The sequence below is a fragment of the Geotrypetes seraphini genome, chromosome 5, assembly GCF_902459505.1.
Source record: "Geotrypetes seraphini chromosome 5, aGeoSer1.1, whole genome shotgun sequence".
In the NCBI taxonomy this organism is placed as follows: Eukaryota; Metazoa; Chordata; class Amphibia; order Gymnophiona; family Dermophiidae; genus Geotrypetes; species Geotrypetes seraphini.
Window position 1 is genome coordinate 197,684,547 of NC_047088.1, and position 22,568 is coordinate 197,707,114.

Below are 22,568 nucleotides of genomic sequence, written 5' to 3' on the forward strand. Positions count from 1 at the left end.
TTTCATATTACACAAGATCAGCACAGGCCATGCTACACTGCAAGTTTTGCAGAGGCTTACTACGGCTGGGAACGGGATTTCAACTCTGCAGCTACATGACATGGTACAAAGAAATATTGTTTTGTGGTTGGCACTGTTGCCTCTAGGCAGAGCATGCTAAATTGCTGGCAGTGGGAAGCAGGGCAGAAATTAAGACAGGGTCCCCTGATCCCCTCTCCTCTCTGCACCCTCCCCCTGATATCGTCACCTCTCATTACTACCACATATAAAACAACTTTAAATGACACCTTTTATACACAAAACACTGATAGACCTTCACCAAATACAGAACAAGGGATCAGAAATTTTAAATTGAACTGGGAACCCCAAGAAATGAAATTCAGCAGGTATTACAATATTGGAGAAATAAAAACAGATATGCACGTTTCTGTCCTGCACACTTGGGCGATCCCAGGCCCAGGTCAAACAAAAATTAGCTACCTCCTTTGATGGGTATCTCAAAACCCTGCCGTTTGAAAACCGCCTTCTCCGGTCTGGCAGATACCAGCTGCAGAGCTTGAAGAGTTCTGGCTGCTGGACTAAAGGAAGAAGTGCTGGCAGGGCATTGGGAAGCCCACCAACTTAGGTATTTATATTTTGTATTTGGGTAGAAGGCATGGGGCATGGTGGGAAGAAAATTTAGTGCCCACCTACTTTGGGCTCAGGACCACTGCCCATTCCCACCCCTCGCCATCGGCTGTCTGTTACACACTGAACATAATACAAATATCGGTGATGTACATATTCCAAAGCTAACATAATCCAGGTAATACATTTAAAATAACACTTTTTTCTACCTTTGTTGTCCAGACATTTTATTTTTCCATCAGGTTGGTCCCATTTTGTCTCTTTTTGCTTTCCTGTGTCTTCTGATAATTCCATTTCTAGTAGTTGCTGGCCATATGTCTTTTTTCCTCTCAACTGTCTTGTTTCATTTCCTCACTACTCCTGTCTTTGATATACTGGTGGTCTTTCCTTTTTAGCTCTTCCTGCCCTTTTTCACTTTTCTGCCTCTCCGTCCACTCAGATTTCACCCTTGTCCTTCTTTTTACTTTTCAGCGACTTAACCAACTTTCCTTTTCACTTTCTCATGCTCTGGTGCACCTTAGTAAAAGGACCCCTTAGTCCAGCAAGTTTCCAGTTTTTTTTCGTATCATTAGAAAAATAGCTTATGAAACACTGGAAACTCGCAGAACTAAGGGCTCCTTTTACTAAGGTGCGCTAGTGTTTTTATCACGCACTGTATTGCCACATGCGCTAAACCCACGCTACGTGCCAAGAACTAATGCCAGCGTCTATCGCGTGTGGCACTGCAGCATGCGCTAAGCCCGCTAACGCAGCTTAGTAAAAGGAGCCCTAAAGTGTATAGTCCTCGATGGATACTATGTTTGACTTGCTTTTTACCAAACTTTTCAAACCACCCTCATTAAAATTTATAATTCTCAGAAATGGCTGGTTAGTATATTTTGTAAATCTGCTCTGCCCTGAAGTAAATGCGTTTGGCTGTTGCTATATAGAAATACAGTACCTGCATTGTAAAAATTTTACTAATTTTGAGTTTTCTTTCTCACTGGCAGGTTTTGGATCTGAAATAACCCAAAGAGTTGGAAAACAATGCCTGTTCCTCCGCCACCTCCCCCTCCCCCTCCAGCAACATTAGCCCAGGTGTGATATTTAAGGTCATCTGTAAGATGTAAATGGTGGATGTTTCATTGTAGTCGGGACTTACAGGATTAATTTCCCTCTAAAAATGCCCTGGATATGAAGGGATTAATATTCAGCTACAGCATTGAGTATTTCTTTAGCTGCCGCCAGTTTTTTCCCAATTTTCAATGCCAGGCAGGAGTAGCTCAAGGTAATCTGCTGCCTGTGGTGAGGGATGAGCTGGAACCCCCCCACCAAGCATCCAAAATTGGGGTGGGACAAGGGCTGACCCAGCTATTAGGCTCTCCACTTTCACCCTTCTCCCCCCTCAATCAGCATTTTTCTCATTCTACCCCCCCAAGCATCTACCTCCAATTTGTTGTAAAAGTTGCCAGGTGGTGATAGCGATTCACAGAGCTACCCTGCTGCCAGTCCCAGCGTCTTCTCTCCACTGCAGCCCGCTCTCTCTAACAACTTCCTGTTTCTGCTGGGGCGGGCCACCGTGGAGAGAAGACGCTGGGACTGGCAGCAGGGTAGCTCTGTGAATCGCTATCACCACCTGGCAACTTTTACAACAAATTGGAGGTAGATGCATGGACAGGGGTGGGGTGGGAGATGTTATGTGAAAATGTCAATTGGGGAGCAGAAGGGTGAAAGCATTCAATGCTGGGAAAGGGAGCGGCAAAGAGAACTGACTAGCAGGTAGGCTGGCTGGCAGCAAGATACTGCTCCCTCAACAGTACCGCCTGAGGCCCCCACCTCAGTTGGCCTCATTATAGGGTCACCCCTGATGCCAGGCCACATGCCAGCATTGGAATATCTGGGTATGTGCAGACAGCACTTTTGTGGTTAAGATTGGATTTTGTTTTATGAAGTCCAGTTTGTCATTACCTTATCCGGTTAGGTGCTAAATGCATAACAAAGGTGCCATTTTGAGCTTTTTACACAAAATCTTTGTTATAAAATCAGCTTTCATATGACTGTCCATGGATACTTAGGTACATATGTTTCCTCTTTCAGAAATTGTGCTTACTTGTGTTTTTTATTTTTTCTGAGTAATTTTTTTGGGTCTGGGAAGAACATAAAGTACATGGACTTTGCATTGTGTTCTTCCCAGACCTAAGCACACGTCTGGGAATGTCTCCTCTAAAAAGCTAAAAATACTGTTAGCCACTTTGAAGGAGGGCAATTTCTAGATGGCCCATTTGCACAGATAATTGTTTGAAATTGTGGTTTTTGTTTCGTGCAGTTAGTATGCTGCTTAGGATCTCTTGGACTGGCTGTGGCATTAATTGAAGAATTTTAATTTTCTTGTGTCGTGAGAAGGCTTTGTGGATCTCAGATTTAAATGAAGCACAGCATGTAGGGGAAAGCAAAGCTGTTCACCTGTAACAAGTTCCTCTGAAGTCGGTGAATCGGTAGCACACATATACCCTCTGTTCTCCCTTTCTGGAGTTCACCTAATGAGCTGAAGCAGGTCCATGCCCAGAGATTGTTCTTCAAACTATTCCTAGAATGGGGTTTCCCAAACTGGGTTGTAACTCCAATGGTATGTGTTTGAGGTCGCAACCTGGGAGGTTGGTTCATATAAATGACATCAGCCCAGATTCCAGAATGGCCACAAAAGAGTTAAGTGCATTTTAGAAAGCTCTGCAAACTCTCCATTAATGCTGGATGGATGTCAGGGTAAAACATGTGCTATGCCGGCATGGAGATAGGGATTCTGGCACCCTCCTACCCCTCCTTTCCAATATCCAGCATCTCATTACTCCCTCCTTTGCCTTCCTGTGTCCAGAATGCCATTGCCTTCTCTGACGCCCCACTACCACTACTAGATATACACAACACTGTACACTAAACATGTATGAGACGGTCCCTGCTCAACAGAGCTTACTATCTGAGATAAACAGGACAAAAAAGGAATAACCTCCAGTTTTAACATTTTTTTATATAGTTTTTAAATTTCCCCCCTCCTGTATCAAACACATTAGAACCCCAAAACTACCCTTCTCCTTTCTTCCTTCTCTGTTGTGCCACTTACCCAGATAATCAACCAAATAATAGCATCTTAGAGACAAAACCAGCACCATCCCCCACATCCCCGTAGAATTTCTTCATATAGCTGTTAACTTTCCCATTCAGTATGCATTGTTCATCTTGAGCCATTTATTTAAAGAGGGGCCCTTCACTTCTAGCTAAACAGGGAAGAGTGTGGTGCAGTGGTTAAAGCTACAGCCTCAGCACCCTAAGGTTGTGGGTTCAAACCTTGCGCTGCTCTCTGTGACCCTGGGCAAGTCACTTAATCCCCCCCCCCCCCCATTGCCCCAGGTATGTTAGATTGTGAGCCCACAGGGAAAAATGCTTGAGTACCTGAATAAATTCGTGTAAACTGTTCTGAGCTCCCTTGGGAGAACGATATAGAAAATTGAATGAATGAATGAAAAATACCTGAGCTGCAACTTATCGCTGAGGAAGTATTATATGTAGTTCCTTTTTGAAGGTGCTACTAGAGCCTTCTTCCTAAAGGCATGCCCTTTCACCTTCCCACCCCTCCTCCCATAATCTTGGATTCTACTTCTCTAGAGTGAGATCCACTGACGTGAGAGAAGTTAGTACCGTTGATTTGGTTTCAGAAATATTTAATTTGCAATTTTATATTCTAGGCAAATACAGAAAAGCCCTCATTAAATAAGTCTGAACAGTCCGGCAGAAATGCTCTTTTATCGGACATCAACAAAGGAAAGAGGCTCAAGAAGACTGTTACTAATGACAGGAGTGCCCCAGTATTTGACAGTAAGTAAAGCGATTGTTCTTAGTTTAGAACCACAACACAGCTGGTGCAATTCTAATTGTCCTAAGCATTTGCAACATCTGTTGGAGAATACAAGGATATGATGCAGATGGGGCTTTTTTCGGCATTTTTTTTTTTTCCTATTGCTGCTATTCTGAGAAATACAAAGAAAATATTACTGATAGAAATGTTGGAAACTTAAACAAGAGAAGTTGCTCCTAAGCTACAGTTTTCTCTGTGTTACTATACAAATGACCCAAAATGACTTGCAGCGATGTACTGTAAGTTGCGTTAGAGCTTCAGATCCATGGTACTGAAAAGTTCTTAGCCCAACCAACTTCCTAAATTGTGAGCATTATTTTGCCACTGTATCTGAAAAATGTTATTTTATTTTGCAAAGTGCCAATTTGCAGAATCGGAATGCTGTGTTTTGACATTGTTTCAGATCATTGATTGAACCATGTCAACGAAAAGTGTAGAACTGAGATGTCATGAAGTTCCTATTCCTGCGGAAGAAAATTCCAAAGAAAATCCATGAATGTATGATGCAATCATTGAGACCTGGATTCTGTAACTGGCAGCATTGTCAGTGGCTGCCTTTAAAGCTACTGTAGATTGCATGTTAATCACACGATAGCGCTGGGCACAGAATTGCATCTCCGACAAAGGTAGGCATCAAAAATGTAGGCCAAGGTTTTCTTGGCCTACATTTTGAGCACCTACCTATGATGTGAATCACACCTCCCTGGGCGCTTTAGGCCGCCTAACACCACTTTCGATGTTAGCCACATCCACAGTGGCGTTAGGCAGCCCTACTGCCCTACTGAGGTGTGATTCCCGTGCCAATTTTTTAGGCACACTGAAACTACTGGTGTCATTTAGAGGTGATCGTAGCAATGGAGCAATATTACAATGACCAGACATCTGAATATTTTTTTGGAAGGGTTACAGAAACTTCAGACACGATGTGCCAAGTGTGTTGAACCTAGGGGTGAATATGTGTAATAACTTGTAAAGTTTCATGGCTCCAAGTCATTCCCTTCTTGGTTGGGTTGAGAACTTTTCAGCACCTCCTCATAAAAGTTGGGGTTATTTTCACCATCCATGCGCATTGGGCCACAAAGCTGCGGCCCAATGCTCCCAAGCCTGGAGATCCTCCAGTGCCCTCCACCCACGCTTAAACTGTTCACATTCCCCACACAAGGCCCTTCCCCCCCCCCCACAGAGGTTACATTAATAAATTATTGGTGGTGTGGGGATCTAAGGGGCACCTGGAGGTCATCCTGGGGATTTAGGGTAGCATCTGGGGTTCTTCAGCAGGAGTGATGCCCTGTCACTCCTTGCCTTATGCTGTACCATCACAAAATGGTACCCTTAACTCTTGCCAAAGACCCCTGGACCCCCTCAGACCCCCTGAATGACATATGAATTCCCCCATCCCACCCCCATCACCAATGACTTACAAAGGTAGCCCCTGTGGTGGGTAGGGTCTTGTGAGGGGTAGGGTGCACAGTTTAAGTTGGGAGGGGGAACAAAGGTTCTATAGGCCCAGGAGCATTGGGCCACAGATATAATGCTGCTTGTGAAGTAGCTCATAGACAACGTTATTTCTTTAAGGCAGGATTCACCAACTTACAGTGCCAGGATCCCTCAGGTTGCTGAATCCCATGAGGAATCAAGATGCGGTAAAGGGCAATCTTTACTGCACCTTGCTGAATCCCTCTTAATCTGTAAAAGTTGTATGTTTGGCTGAGTGATAGACTTCAGAGGGTGGTGGTTAATGGTACCCTCTCTAAAACATCGGAGGTGACCAGTGGAGTGCCGCAGGGCTCGGTCCTGGGTCCACTCCTTTTCAACATATTCATAGGGGATCTGACTCAAGGGCTTCAAGGTAAAATAACACTATTCGCTGATGACGCCAAACGATGTAATATAGTAAGTGAATGCAGTTTACAGAATTATATGGTGCAGGACCTGCTTACATTGGAAAGTTGGTCCTCAACCTGGCAGCTAGGCTTCAATGCTAAGAAATGTAAGGTCATGCACCTCGGAAGCGGAAATCCATGCAGGACGTACTTCTTGAACTTTAACTAGGACTTCAGCAGAATGAGATTTAGGAGTAATCATCAGTGCAGACATGAAAACTGCCAATCAAGTGGAGAAGGCTTCATCTAAGGCAAGGCAGATATTGGGTTGTATCAATAGAAGTTTCGTCAGCCGAAAGCCTGAAGTCATAATGCCATTGTACAGGGCCATGGTGAGACCTCATCTGGAGTACTGTGTGCAATTCTGGAGGCCACATTACAGTAAAGATGTGCGCAGAATTGAATCGGTTCAGCGGACGGCCACCAGGATGATCTCGGGGCTCAAGGGTCTCTCGTACGAAGAGAGACTGAACAAATTGCAGCTCTACACTCTCGAGGAACGTAGGGAGAGGGGAGACATGATCGAAACATTTAAGTACCTCACGGGACGTGTCGAAGTGGAAGATGATATTTTCTTTCTCAAGGGACCCTCGGCCACAAGAGGGCACCCGCTCAAACTCAGGGGCGGAAAATTTCATGGCGACACCAGAAAGTATTTCTTCACAGAGAGAGTGGTTGATCATTTTAACAAGCTTCCAGTGCAGGTGATCGAGGCAGACAGCGTGCCAGACTTTAAGAATAAATGGGATACCCATGTGGGATCCCTACGAGGGTCAAGATAAGGAAATTGGGTCATTAGGGCATAGACAGGGGGTGGGTAAGCAGAGTGGGCAGACTTGATGGGCCCTTTTCTGCCGTCATCTTCTATGTTTCTATGAACTTCTCACTAGCAGAGAATTAGTCCATAAGCCAAGAAGTACAAAAATGTACAAGCTCTTCTGAGGCTTACCTAGAAACACTTAGCTCCACCAGAAAGCTCAATGTTCCAGGATATTTTGCATGGGTGCTTTGTATCTTGGGACTTAACATCAGTTTTTACATATTTTAAATTTGCTGTGGGTATATATATACCTGCAGACACTGCCCCTTCTTTTTATGTGATTGCCTGCCTGTACTGTTGGATTTTCCTGATGTTTTGCTGTGCTGTTTTTTCTTGTCATAAATAAACAATTGCAAAAAAAAAAAAAAATTGTAGACAAGAACATAATCTGGTCCTCGTCCCCATCTGTCCATAGTCAGTTCTTTTCCATCCCCACCCAGTTTTCATCATATTGCTACCTACCCCTCACCGTCCCCACAGTTCTCTTTCCTGTCCCCAACCCACATTTAAAAGATCATGTAAATTCAAACAAAACTTAAAATGCATCCAATAACTTGTTAAACTTGAACACAAAAGACTTTGTTTTGTTAAATATGCAAGAAAAACAGATGGACTCTATTTTGATTTTTTTTTTTTTTAATTCTGTAGCTAACGTATTGGTGTTTCAAGTTTCCAAATCGAGATGTGCACTGGAACATGCTTTTAAGTTCCCAACCTTCCCCCTCCCATTCTCACAGTATTAATCACTGTTTTGTTACCAACATCACGGATTTCTACACGTTTCCTATTGCCCTTCATCTCTTTGCTCACCTCTAGTCTAAAGATGTGAAATTTTGAGCTGCCCTGAGGGAGGGCGGTTTCCAGAAAGTGCGCACATTTAACTTGTAGTTAGTTATTTACTTGTGTAAATACTTTGAAAACTCTCCCCATAATCCTTTTCTCTTCGTTAATACTAGTCTCAGTGAAGTTTTGTTTGTTGTCTCTTTATTAAATCTGAAATTTTATAACATGAAATGACCAAACCTTAGCTTAATATGGTATCTACCTAAAAGAAAGACACTGTTCCTTCTCCCATTCTCTCTCCTAGTACACACATATATATCGGGAAGAAAGTTTGCTCAAATAAGAGAGAAATATTTAATATTAAAAATAAATTTTAAGACATGCCATACTGCACTCATGGAGTCTGAAATTTCTTGACCAACAAGAGTTATGCCCAAATCACACAAAACAATTAAAATACTTGCATTTGTTATACTTTACAAAACTGCAGAATAGAAAATGACACGGGGACAAATTTTTCCCCTTCCCCATGGGAACTCATTTTCCTGTCCCGTCCCAAGGAGTTCTTTTCCTGTCTCAGGCCCATTCCTGCAAGCTCCATCCTCATTTGCACAAGTCTTGCACTTTAAAAGCATAAGTGTTCAAGGCTTGTGCAGTTAAGGCAGAGCTTACAAGAATGGGACAGCGCCAAAACTTGCAGGGATGGGGGCAGAGAAATTGAGTTCCTGCAGGGACAAATGTGTCCCTGTGTAATTCTCTACTGCAGAACTGAGAAGAGCAGGCCCACACTCTGAAAAGCAGGCTTGACTCTTGGCGCTAACCCAGCCATTAGACAGACTATGGCCCGGATGCACTAAACTCACTGTGTGTCTTAACGATTATCACTTAACCAGTTGAATCGGTTTAGTGGTAGATATAATTTACCGACCGATGTCCTCAATGGCTCACTGTGAGCATTTCCATGCGTTCATTGCAGCTTCTGACGCTGCCTTGCAAATTACCTCATTAGTATTAAAATGAAGTCATTTTAATATTAATGACATATTAACTATGTTACTATGTTAATATGTCATTAATATTAAAATGAGCATCTCAATTGATGCCTAACATCTAGTGACCACTACAAGCGACCTGATATTACCAATAGGTCTGGACCTGTCGGTAACTATGTTGTCAAGATACTCCTAACAAATCTGCATATGAGACTTGCATACCCATTTCCTCTATCTTATGTAGATCTCTCTAATTCATATTAATTAAGGATGCCATTAAGGATAGCAGTTTGATTTCCCTGCTGCAGTGAAAACAGTATGGATAAGCCAGACTGATACAAAAGCTACCCAACTGTGACTCCTTCATTTTAAAGCATTATAGATGAGCTGTGATTTTCCTTGCAACATATCAGTTCTCCGCTGTTGTGTAAATAGTCAGGAAGGCTACAGCAAGCCATAGTAATGCAAATGGCTATTCTGTGGATTATGGATAAGTCATATGAATTCACTGGGGTAATAGGCAGCACCTGATTGAAGTAGCTCACGAAAAGAACCTCTCATCTGTTAACTGTACTACTTATTTTGTTCATATATTAAAATTTTTATAACATTTCTTGTGTATTTCTATTCTGACAGCTCCTAAGAAATCCGGTGGAGGTGGAGGCGGAGGCGGAGGTGGTGGTGGCAGCAGTTATGGTGGAGGTGGACCAGCAGGTTTGGGAGGATTATTTCAAGGAGGCATGCCAAAGCTTCGATCTGCAGCAAACCGAGATAATGGCAAGTTCCTTTCCACTGGTTTATACTCTGTGGAATTTCCCCCTTTTTGGTGGGCACCAGCTATTCCCTTTTCCAGTTTGTTGTCTAAAGAGAAGCAATGCTTTGTCTGCATTCCTCTGTGCCCTATTACTGTCTGCTAATGTTGTGACATTCTGACAAGCTCCTGGTTACATGAAACTGAAGGAGAACTTGCTCAAGAGAGAGCTTGCTTCTGCACTTATCGTTTTCACAGGGACCTCTTCACTAAGGGATGCCAAGGCCTTAATGTGGGGTTGGTGCTTGAGAACAGTCTACCACATAACACATTAAAGCATTTTTCTATATTTTGCCTATTAGCATGCATTAACCACACATTACATATAATATATTGTTGTATGGGGGTGTCATGGGCAGAGAATGGGTGTTCCTCATTAGCACAACACTAATTGAACAATGCGTAGGAGTATATAGTACTCCCCAAATAGGAGGCAGTAAGGGCCATATTCTATAAACTGTGCCAAAAGTGCCTAGATCCTCACCTACCGGCATCTAACTTAATTGCATTAATTGGCCTTAATCGACATGGTAATTGAACACACCATATAAAAATAAGTGCCGAAATCACACCTACAGCATGGCGCCTAAGGTCAAAGTAGGTGTGTTTAGTCGGTGCCTTAGGCATCTGAGCCAATCGGAGCCTTAGGCCCCTTCCCGGTGCATCCAGGGAGGGGCCTGAAGCTCTAATTGACCCAGATTGTAGGCATCCGAGCCAATTGGAGCCTTAGGCCCCTTCCTGGTGCATCCTCTGGAAGGGGCCTTAAACAACATGGGCCAATCGGAGCCCCAAGCCCCTCCCCAATGCATCCCAGGATGCACCGGGGAGGGGAAGGTCCATTTTGGATGAGGTGGGCCAGTTGGCTGGAGGGAGTAGGCATCGAGTTAAAGGTACGGAAGAGAGGGGTCAGAGGTGGGGTGGGGGTATTGTGATGCAGCGGGAGAGAGTGGGATTCTCTCCTGCTGCTGGGGGGGGTTCACTTGGCAGCTGGAGAGAGTGGGCATCTCTCCTGCTGCGGCGGAGGGGTGTGATGTGGTAGGTAGCAGGAGAGAATGGGCATCTCTGCTACTCATGGGGGTGGGGTTCGCTTGTCAGTGGGAAAGAGTGGATTCTTAAAAATCGCTGATCCATTCTCATAGAGTGTCGTCTCTTTTGGTAACAAAAATCAGCGATAGGTTTAGGGATGCGGGTACAGTGACAGCACTGTTTAAAATCCCGGCGTGGCAGTGGTGGAGACTGCTAGAAAAGCCTTTTTGAGAAGAGAACCCCTCCTGCTGCTGGGGGGGGGGTCTCTTCTCTAAATGGCTTTCTAGCAGTCTCTGCCACTGCCATGCCGGGGTTTTAAATAGTGCTGTTATTGTACCAGCACTCCTGGACTAGTTGCTGATTTTTGTTGCCAAAAGACGACAACGCTCTTGGAGAATGGCTCAGTGACTTTTTTTTTTTTTTTTTTTTAAAGAATCCATCGGAGTGCTCAGGGTATAGACAGATTACTTGACAGGAGATTTGTGGGTTTAAAGATTTAAACTCGTATTCTATAGCAGAATCAGGGTATTAAGATGCCATTATAAAAATATGCACTCGTTCCCATCTAATATAATAAAATGGTAGACGCGCATGCGTACTAAAAAAATCGTGTTCCCTGAGCTGTCCCGTTTTTTTTAGTGCGCATGCGCGGGTTGTACGTCACCAGTCAATCGCCTCCACAGGCCGGACCGCAGCCAAACGGACCGCGGGAAGGGAAAGGGGGAGGGGAGGAGGGCTTCGAGGGAGCCGGCTGTCGGAGGAGGGCAGACGCGGGCCCAGGATCAAGTCCAGCTGTACAATCCTGTCCCTTAAGCCGCGGCGGCGGCTTTGAAAACGGCTACCTTAGTTCTTTGTTCGATTTTTTTTTAAAGTTTAACGCTGCCGCCATGGCTCCTCTCACGATCCCGGCCTGTGTCAGAGAAGGCTTCCGACGCAGGCGGGATCGTGAGAGGAGCTGCGTCGGCATCTTTAAACTAAAAAAAAAACAAAAAACCAGCAAATAACTAAGGGAGCCGTTTTATCTGCATGCTGCTACGAAGGAACAGGTGAAGGGGAGGGAAATGCTGATGCACAGGGAGCAGGCAGGCATGGCAGGCAAACAGGGGGAGAGGGAAAGGGGCTGCTTTGGGGGTAGGGGTGTGCTGGGGGCACACAGCAATCATGGGCAGGGGATCACAGAGCAGGCAGGCATGGCTCAACAAGGGGAGAGGGAAAGGGGACTGCTTTGAGGTGAGGGGTTTGCTGGGCCAGCAGCAATCACAGGGGGGAAACAGAAGGGGGCCACGGAGCAGGCAGGCATGACACAAAAGGGGGCAGGGGAATTGGAAAACAGGGCTGTTTTGGGGGGAAGGGTGTGCTGGGGGCACACACCAAGAGATAGGCAGGCATGACGCAATGGAGAAATACAGGCAGGCAGGGCACAAGGCAGACACACAAACAGAAAGAATGACAGACAGACAGACAGACAGCATCCAAGCACAGAGAGAGAAAGGGAAAAAAAACAGTCTACTCTAACACCCGTTGGACAGGGGGAGAACGAAAGAGATGCTGATGGACAGGGGGGGTGAAGAAAAAGGAACGGAGGACTAATGTTGGACAGGGGGAGAAGGAAACAGGTGCTGCTGGACAGGGGGGAGGTAAAACAAAGGGAGAAGGGCTGCTGCTGCATAAGGAGAGCAGTGAAGGGGTGGTGGTGGACACAGGGGAGGTAAAAGGAAGGGAAAATGGACAGGGGGGAGCAGGCAAGGGGTGATGATGGACAGCCAAGGAAAAAGATAGGCAGAAAGGAAAAAAAGCGACTAAGGAGAGAGAGAAAGAAATAAAGACAGACACACACACATATGTTCTAGCACCCGTTAATGTAACGGGCTTAAAGACTAGTATTCTATAAAGTGTGCCTAAAGTTAGATGCCCTACATCTATGCACCTATCCGATGTAGGCACATAACTTAATTGAGTAATAGGCTAAATCTACACCAATAATCAGCATTCAACATCTTAATTGGCACTAATTGGTGTTAATTGAAAGGTGCTTAACTGGTAGGCATGATTCCACAACAGGTGCCAAGTGCATACTTTAAAAGTGGGCATGGTTAGCGGGGTAGATCATGGGCATGTTTTTGAGTTAGGTGCAGGCATTTAGGCCAAGAAAATCCTGGCATAAATAGTAGTGCTGTCTGATTCACGATTCGAATCGGTTCACCGATTCACTTCCAGTGAATTGATTCGAATCGATTTAAAACACAAAAACATCGGCTTTCCAGATGAAGCCTGCAGAGCAGATTGCGATACTTGCGTCTTTGCAAACTGCTTCGAGGCTGTTTCCTCCGCTGCGATCCTGCCTCTGACATCAGATGAGGGGGCGGGACCGAAGCAGAGGAAACAGCTCAAAGCAGTTTGCAAAGACGCTAGTACCGCGATCTGCTCTGCAGGCTTCACCTAGAAGGTAAACGGTGCGGGGAGGCCAGGGGAAACGCGGAGGCCTTCAGGGGAGGGAGTGTGCAGTCCTTCGGGGGGGGGTGCAGGCATTCAAGGGGGGGTGCAGGCCTTCAAAGGGGGGACAGGCCAGGGATGGTGGCATAGATCTTTAAGGGGGGGGACAGACCTTCAAAGGGGGGACAGGCCAGGGTTGGTGGCATAGGCCTTCAAGGAGGGGGACAGGCCTTCAGGGGAGGGGGGCCCTGGTGTAGAAGTACACGGAGGGAGGGAAGGAAGGGGGGGTTTCAAAGAGACGTGCATATGCCAGACTTTGGGGGAGAAGAAATAATGGGTCTAAAAATAGAGGAGAGGGAGAGAGATGATGGATGACAGGATTTAGGGAGGAAAGGAACAGAAAGGGAGAGAAGTTGGACACAAAGGATTGTGTGGAGGGGGGATAAAGATTCTGGATAGGAGGGTAGTTGGGGAAAAGAAAGGGAGAGATGGTGGATCTTGGGTGGTGGGGAAGGAGTGAGAGATGCTGGATGAAAGGGTAGTTAAGAAAAGTTGGATCTGTGGATGGAGATGAAAAAAAAGAAAGATGCCAGACCTCTGGGAGAGGGAAGGGAAGCGGAAGGGGAGAACGGAGATGGCAGATGGATGAGTAGAATGGAGAAAGAGGAAAGGAGACCCTGGCAAGCAAGTTATCAGAAGACAACCAGAGCCTGGGACCAACAAGATTTGAATAATGATCGCACAACAAAAGATAGAAAAACTAATTTTATTTTCTGTTTTGTGATTACAATATGTCAGATTTGAAACGTGTATCCTGCTAGAGCTGATGTTAGACCGCAAATGTGAGCTAGGATTTAACAGAGAGAGGAAAAGTTTTGTTTACACCACAGCGCCAGTGTGGTTAGGAGAAGGCAAAGGGGGGTGAAGAGGCTATAAAATAAACCCACCAGGATATTTGAAAAAAACACCCAATTGGGCAGGAAAATCAAATCGAAAAACCAATTCAATAAGCTGAATCAAAATGAAATTTTTTTTCCTGAATCGGGCGGCATTAATAAATAGGGTGCGCCTAAATATTAGAATTCTTAGGTGAATCCAAGTGTGATTCTAGAATGGGTGCCTAACTTTTAGAGAATCATGCTTAGCACAACAATAGTCTGCACCAATTTTTTAGGCCACATATATAGAATCAGGCCCTCAATGGTCAGCGCTGGGGTGCCTAAATGGAGGTACTCTCTTAAGGAATTGCCTCCATGATGGTTGATAAGCAGTTTGTTTAGTAGTATCAAATGGGATAGATATCTTTGCAATTTGTCTTTTGGACCACATGATTGTTTGGGGGGGGGGGGTTTCTGTGGTTTTAGAGTCCATTGTTGTACATGCCACTAATATTATCATCTTGGTTTTTAAAGACTCTGGAGGAAGCAGACCTTCAATTCTACCCCCTGGAGGAAAAACAACATCTCCTAAACCATTTGCATCTTCATCTGGAGCACTAAAGGGGCCAGGACCAGCAATGGGGCCAAGAAGTAGTGCTACTGAACCACAAAAAAACAGAATGCCACCTCCAAGACCAGATTTTGGTTCCAAATCTGATGGAGCCCCTCCCCCTCCTGTACCAAATACCCCAAGACCTCTCCCATCAAGTCAGCACAATAGAGGCCCTCTTCCTCTACCAGGAGGAACTCGCCAAGCCAGTGCAACACCTACAGCTCCATCTTTCCTATCAAGTCGAAATCCAGGATTAGGAGGATCTATTCGTCAGACTTCTCCATCATCTCCTGTCCCTTTCATGAGTAGACCACCCATTCCACCTTCACATGGCAAGCCAACAGATGAGCGACCTCCCCCTCTTCCAGCTGGAGGCAGACCATCACTCAGCAGAGATGTTCCACCACCTCCAGTACCTCAAAACAACAAACCACCTGTTCCTTCTACACCACGGCCACCACCTACTTCTCAGGCTGCTACTCCTCCTCCTCCTCCACCCCCTAACAGGCCAGGCCCACCTCCAGTCCCTCCTACATCAAGCGGAATTGAAGAAATGCCTCGACTTACTCAGAGGAATGCCTCCTTAACTGGTCTTCCTCCATCTGCCTCCCCAGTGACAGGTCGTTCTGGGCCTCTTCCTCCACCTCCAGTCGAAAGGCCACTTCCACCAGTAAGGGATCCTCCAGGCAGATCAGGTATAGTAGGATGTTTTGAACAAATTTGTACATATAGATTGTATGTGTGTATGTATATGTATTATCTGCTGCTCATGGTTTATGGCCCCAACTCCTCAGAAACTTCTTTTCTACAAAGGATGACTCAACTCTGTTCATAATTACGTCCATAAAGCTGAATTATATATCTATATCTATATACAGTCAAACCTCGGTTTACGAGTAACCCGGTTTGCGAGTGTCTTGCGAGACGAGCAAAACACTCAGCAAACTTTTTGACTCATAAACCGAGCATTGACTCGATTTGCGAGCCCCCACTCAACCCGATCTGACCGTGGGAACCAACAGTATTGCTCCCCCCGAGGTCACCGGCACTGCACCCTCTCTTCACGATCGTCTCCTCCCCATTTACTGACCGGCCCTGTCCTTACCCGTGTGCCACCGGAGTTAGAAAGGGCCTGCCACCAGTCTGCTCCTGAGCCTTCAGCATCTGCGCATGCTCAAGGCCTTCTGGATATCATCCTCACCGAGATTCTCATGAGACTCAATCTCATGAGAATCTCAGAGAGGGTGAGATCCAGAAGGCTTGAGCATGCGCAGATGCTCAAGGCTCAGCAGCAGACCGGCGGCAGGCACTTTCTATCACCGGTGGTGCAGGGGTAAGGACAGGGCCAGTCGGGGAGGGGGCGGGAAGAGGCAATAGCAGCACCGGTAGCCTCGGGTGGAGCATGGGAGTCGGGATGCGTCGCAGGAGTGAGCCAGCACCCGAGAGTCCCAGAAGAGGGGGTAGTGACATCCGGGGGGGGGAGGGTGGCAGTGTCCGGGAGCAGCAGAGCCAACAGTGTCCAGTCGGGCTCTGTTGCAGCGGTTTGCTTAGCCAGCACCACCCGCAGTGAGAGGAAGCGAACAGCAGCAGAGGAGGAGAATTGGAAGAGCCGCGTGGATGGGTCTGTGGCAGAGGCAGCGGTGGAGGCGTCCCTAATGGTAATTAAGTTTTTGGGGATGTGGAACAAATTGTTCAAGTTTACACTAACTCTTATGGGAAAAGTTGCTTTGATATACGAGTGTTTTGGTTTAAGAGCACGCTTGTGGAACGAATTATGTTCGTAAACCAAGGTACGTCTGTCTTTCCGTCTCCAGTTATATATATATATATATATATATATATATATATATATATATATATATATATATATATATATATATATATATATATATATATATATATATATATATTTGTTTAGTTTCTGGTTGAGCCAACAGTATGTGAACCAAAAATAGAAATGTTTACTAGCCTCCACAGAAATGAAGCTGTGTCCTCACAGTGGCTTTTTCATAACTAAGGCTGAAGCAAAATGTCTGATGGATAGTATTTCAAAATGGGATGGACTCCTGTTTGAAACTGTTTTTCTCCTAATATGTGTGCGTTTCCAGCTACTTTTAAAACAAAGCCTTGCTATGAACCACAGTACCCAATCCAACCTCCTTTATGTATCACTTTTCCAGAAGTGCCTCCTTCATGTTCCTTTCAAACTGTTGGGTTTCCTCTGACTTATATTCTCAATGTCAACCTCCTTTAATGGTGCATTTATCCTCCTTCATGTTAGTCAGTAGACCTCTCTTTTGTCACATATTAGTCTATTGGGCAGTGGTTAAACCTAGAATATTTCTTCCTTTTCTTTCCTGGGACTGCTGCTTTTTGACATACTCGTATTCATCAATGATGATGGGAATAACTAGTGACATACACTTGCTGAGAACACAAAGTTGTTAAAATTGTTAAATCGCAAGAGGATTGTGAAAAATTGTAAGAGGACCTTGCGAGAGTGAGAAACTGGGCATAAAAATGGCAATGACATTTCATGTGTGCAAGTGCAAAATGATGCATGTGGGATAGAGAAACCCAAACTATTGCTACATGATGCAGGGTTACTTGTTAAGAGTCACCATCTAGGAAAAGGATCTAGGTGTCATCGTTGAGGATACATTGAAACCCTTAGCTCAGTGTGCAGCGATGGCTAAGAAAGCATATTGAATGTTAGGAATTATCAGGAAAGGAATGGAAACCAAAAATGAGAATGTTATAATGCCTTGTATTGTTACATGGTGCGGCTGCACCTCAAATACTGTGTGCAATTTTGTTTGCTGCATCTGGAAAAAAATATATAGCGGATTAGAAAAGGTACAGAGAAAGGCGAAGAAAATGATAAAAGGTATGGGATGACCTCCCTATGAGGAAAGGCTAAAGTGGCTAGGACTCTTCAGCCTGGAGAAGATGTCTCAGGGTAGATATGATAGATGTCTACTGACTGAGTGGAAAGGGTAGATGTGAATCACTTGTTTACTCCTTCCAAAAATACTAGGACTAGGGAGTATTCAAAATGAAGTTACTAAATAATAGATTTAAAACCAACTGAAGAAAATATTTCTTCACTCGATGTGTAGTTTTAAAATTTGGAATTCATTGCCAGAGAATGTGGTGAAAGCAATTAGGAAATTATCCAAACTTTTTTTTTTTAAAAATAAACTAACAAGAATCCATAAGTCATTATTAAGATGGACTTAGGGAAATTCACTGCTTATTCCTAGGATAAGCAGCATAAAATCTATTTTACACTTGGGTACTTGTGATCTGGGTTGGCCACTGTTGGAAACAGGATAATGGACTTTTGGTGTGTCTCAGTATGGCAACTCTTATGTTATGGTAGCAAGTGCTCCACTCACAGTGGTATCTTCTTTATCACTCTCTTGTGCTCTAGGTTCTCCTGTCTCTTTAAGGTGTCGGCGATTAGTAGCTCCACTGCTTTCAGTTCCTTTCTCTAAAGGACTGTGTTTTGACAGCAGCTTTACTCTGGTTATTCTCTTCTTCAGAAGATCAGGTCCTCCTCCTTTAGGGTACTCTGTGGTTCAGGGACAGCTGGCAATCCTTGTGCTAGTTTCTTCTCTATTTATTTCAACATTTATTTTCCACTCTATCTTTAATATTCTATGCAGATTACAAGAAATACATTTATAATCATAAAACATACAACACATGTATCTTTACATATATCATATCACCTGTATCGGGTCTATCAGTAAGCATAAATAGATACCTGTTCAGTATTCCATCATCCCTAGAACAGACAGCCAAGGCTCCTGTGAGCTCCAGAGGAGGATACCCATTTGGCTCCTGAATCACAGTTTTGCATAAATTTGGGAGCCACCTCTCACTTTTTAGTACAGAAACTAATGGCACTCTTTAACAGGCTAACTGGACTGCAAGCCAGGGACAGATTTTGAAATACGTTCAAGATGTAATTTACTAAGGAGTGTCTTTGTTTTTTATGTATTAGGACCTTTACCACCACCACCTCCCCCTGTGAACAGAAATGGTAGCATTTCACGGGTGGCACCACCCCCAGCCAGAGGAGGCATAGAAAATCACAGGACTGGATCAAGGCCACCACCTCCTCCAGACAGGCCAGGTTCAGGAAACCCACCTCTTCCTCCTCCACCACTACCTTCCTCCTCAATGAGAAATGGCTTTCAGGACTCTTCCCATGAAGGTGAGATATATACAAACTTATTTTCAGGGAAAAGAGAAAATTATTTAACAGAAGCAAAGAATTTTTGCTCTTAGTTTGTTGACAGTGGCCAGTATGAGAATACATTAAAATTTGGGGCTCTCAACCCAATCCTTGGGTGCCAGTCAGGTTTTCAGGATATCTACAATGAACATGCATGAGATGTATGCGGATTATATTCCATTGTGTTTTTCAATTGGGGAATCACTGATGCAGTCTATTGGAAAATTAGAACTGGTGATATCTGAGATTAAAAAAAAAAAAAAGTAGACAGATAGCAACAAGTTAATGCTAAGTATTTAACGGACAAAGGTGATGTTTTTGTCAAGGAATTTAGTAACGGAACATTTCAGATTCAGTTCAAGTTTTGGAAACATCTATCCATCTATGCCATTTTCACTGACTGTACCCCCTCTGTTTTACCTATATGCCTATATTCACTGACTGTACCCCTTTGTTTGCCAACATTCTTGGATTGAACCTTACGCACACTGTCTTGCCCTTCTTTGTTGTACCTATTCTAGCTGATTGTACCTTATTCGCTGATTGTCCAGTCCTTCGTTGTAAACCGCCTCGAACTACTATGGCTTTGGCGGTATATAAGAAATAAATTATATTGTTATTATTATTATTTCTTTCCTGAAATGCGATACTTAGGCGTGATTTTAGATTCACAGGTCTCACATAAATGCAATGGTAAAGAAATTTTATTTTTTAAATGAGATTGTGAGTAATCTCAGATCATATTTATCTGGAGCCAATTTTAAATATGTTCTCTAAACAGTTGTCTGTGGGTATGGGTGGGGATAGAGGAGATTAATTATGAGGATGGAATAATGGATGGGTATGGGTTAGATTTCAGTGAAGATGGGTTAAATCTCTTTCCCTGTGCAACTCTCTAGTCTCTAGTAGCATGAGGAACCAAACCAGTTGTCCTGATTTGCAAGCCACACTCACACACACTCTTTCACTCTTCTCCCCCTCCTGCTACACCCGGTGCTTTTTTGTCTTTCATTATTTCATTGATAATGATGTCTAATCCTGATGTATCCTTCACCAGTTATGTCATCTTTAGCACATACTAAACGATCATTACATTTGGGTGCATTAAGTATTTCCTTATCCCTAGAGTCTTTTGTGGCATTTGGCTACCGGAGAAATCACCAGATGAATCCTTTTTCTTTTCCTCCACAGATGAGTGGGAATGTAGATTCTCCTTTCATCCGTTATCTGATTTACCACCACCAGAGCCCTATGTGCCTATAAACAAGAGCTACCCCAGCAGACTTGCAAGGAATGAAAGCAAAAGTGAGTATGATGTAAATAATCCAGATTTCATAGCAGGCAATACTGTTTCTATATTGTAGAATGGCCTTTCATTCTTCCAAGGACAGGAAGTTATTTAATTTGTTTGAACGGCAGAACTGGAGCAAAGCTGTTCTGCTTCTATTGCCCACTCAGCTGCTGCTGAAAAAAAAATTTGCAGTGCTCTCTGAATCTGATCCATGTTCCTGGACCTTGTTATACTAGCATTCTAGTATGTTCAGAGCTGGTGCAAAGGTAGAGGGTGCCCTAGGTGATCCTGCAGCCACCCCTTCCCCAAGATTTTGAGAATTAAACTTAACAATCCTACAGAAACACAGATTAAGAGATGCCAATTGCTCTATAAGTTTGGCCATTGGGATCTATTTTTTGCTTTCCTGCAGCTGTTTCTTCCTGCCCTCCGAGCAACTGCTGCTTTGCAGTGGGGGAATATGAGGGGCTGCTGCCTTTAGCTCCTGTTATACCACAAATTTTAAGAGAATATCGCCAGCAGAGGAATCTTTCCAACTTGTTGCATTGAGAGTTTTTTATTTTCTTTTTAAAAATTTCAAAGCCAGCTTGAGATGATATTTTTAAATCACATACCATAGCATGGGAAGCAGTTAAGCTAATTTCAATATAATATAGTATTTGGTTGTGAATATTCCAATCGGTGCAGGAGACTCATTTATTTGGCTTGGATTGTGTGGTTTATCTGCAGCTCCAGGATGCAAGGTATGTCACTATAGTTCTGCCTATATTGTCTTAAAGTGTAACTTCCCCCCCCCCCCTCTTTATAAGCAGTTTTTGTTGTAATCTACCCTACTTTGGGATGTTGTATCTACTGTTTATATTCGAATATAGGACAAGATTTTTGGGCCAAAAAAATGGCCCAAAAATGGGTGTCTCGTCCTATATTTGGATCATCATCTAGTGACCACCCAACATCCTCCCAAACTTGCTGCAGGCCCGCTGTTAGGCCAGGACAGGAGGGATACCCTCCCATCTCCCGGCTGATACTAACAATTTTTTAGACACACACCCACGTACCTTTTCCCTGGTAGTCCATGGTGTATGGGCAGGAGCGAGCTTTCTGCGCTCGAGCCCCTCCTTCCCATCTTGCAGTCAGTCGTGCACCCCGGCTGGCAGGCAGTAGCGAGCTTCCGCCCGGCCCTGTGCCGCTCCCTGAATGGCTGCCAGGACTTCAGGGAGTGGCGCAGGGCTGGGCGGGAGCTCGAAAAGCTTGCTCCTGCCTACCATCCCGGGGTGTGCCACTAGCTGCGAGATCAGAAGGAGGGGCAAAAGTGCGGAAAGCTCACTCCTGCCCATATACCGCTGGATCACCAGGGCAAAGGTACACGGGGGAGGGGGGAGTAAAAATTGTTAGCATTGGACGGGAGACGGGAGAGATCCCTCCTGTCCTGGCCTACCACTAGACAACTAGAGGGGGAAAAGGGTACAAGGAAGGAAGGTGGGACAGGGTGCAGAGCCTGGCAGGGAAGGGGGCTGAGTTCAGTGTCTGGTAGGGCAGGGAGGGAAGGGAGCTGGGTGCAGAACTTAGCAGGGAGGGAGGCTGAGTGCTGAGCCTGGTGAAGGAGGGGACACTGGGTGCAGAACCTGGCAGGGCATGGCACTTGAATATTAAGTCCTTGTCTTATATTCGAGTCAACCATTTATCCTCCTTTTTGGGTGGAAAAATGGGGGTCTCGACTTGTATTTGGATCGACTTATATTCAAGTATATACAGTAAACTTAAACTGAACTATTTTCAGACTCTTTGAGCCAGTCAGTTTTCTGCCTATTTGCTTAATAGGAACCAGGACTGAAATTTAGCACCATGTGCCTTCATTCAAAACTACCTAAGGATTTTTGACCCTATTATATATCCTGCCAAGCTCTACTTAATTTAATCTTTGTAGTGACAGGAGGTCACTTATTAAAGCTTATTTCCCTGTGATCATGGTTCCTAAAAGCCAACCACTGGGCCTCTGCAACATCTACAGTCTTGAATGAACTGGGGAGTGGAACCAGGAATTGAATTGTGGTCCATCCATCTGGTAGTGCATGCAGATGAAAACATTTGCTGGTACATTTGTAAACTAATGCCCAAAGAGAAAGGGAAATAAACATAGAAGGAGCCTCAGTCTTTGGTCTCTGGTCAAAACTCGAGTAACTGGGTGAAAGAATAGAGGAGGATGACAAAAACTAGCGAGGGAGAAGCCCTGGGATCAGAAAAGAAGAAACAAATGTGTGTGGGATGATGAAATGTAA

General features: G+C 44.5%; 1 protein-coding gene across 2 annotated transcripts in view; it reads left to right on the forward strand.

Annotated features, from left to right (window-relative positions):
• The window catches only part of WIPF1 (WAS/WASL interacting protein family member 1), an 80,072-nt gene that overhangs the window by 57,028 nt on the left and 476 nt on the right, over positions 1 to 22,568 (forward strand). For both annotated transcript variants that reach the window (XM_033947147.1, XM_033947148.1), the window contains exons 2-7: positions 1,617 to 1,704; positions 4,347 to 4,476; positions 9,631 to 9,771; positions 14,677 to 15,450; positions 18,765 to 18,977; positions 20,190 to 20,303. In XM_033947147.1, the coding sequence (XP_033803038.1) occupies positions 1,654 to 1,704; positions 4,347 to 4,476; positions 9,631 to 9,771; positions 14,677 to 15,450; positions 18,765 to 18,977; positions 20,190 to 20,303 (1,423 nt within the window). In that variant the 5' untranslated portion in view covers positions 1,617 to 1,653. The remainder of the gene's footprint in view (positions 1 to 1,616; positions 1,705 to 4,346; positions 4,477 to 9,630; positions 9,772 to 14,676; positions 15,451 to 18,764; positions 18,978 to 20,189; positions 20,304 to 22,568) is intronic.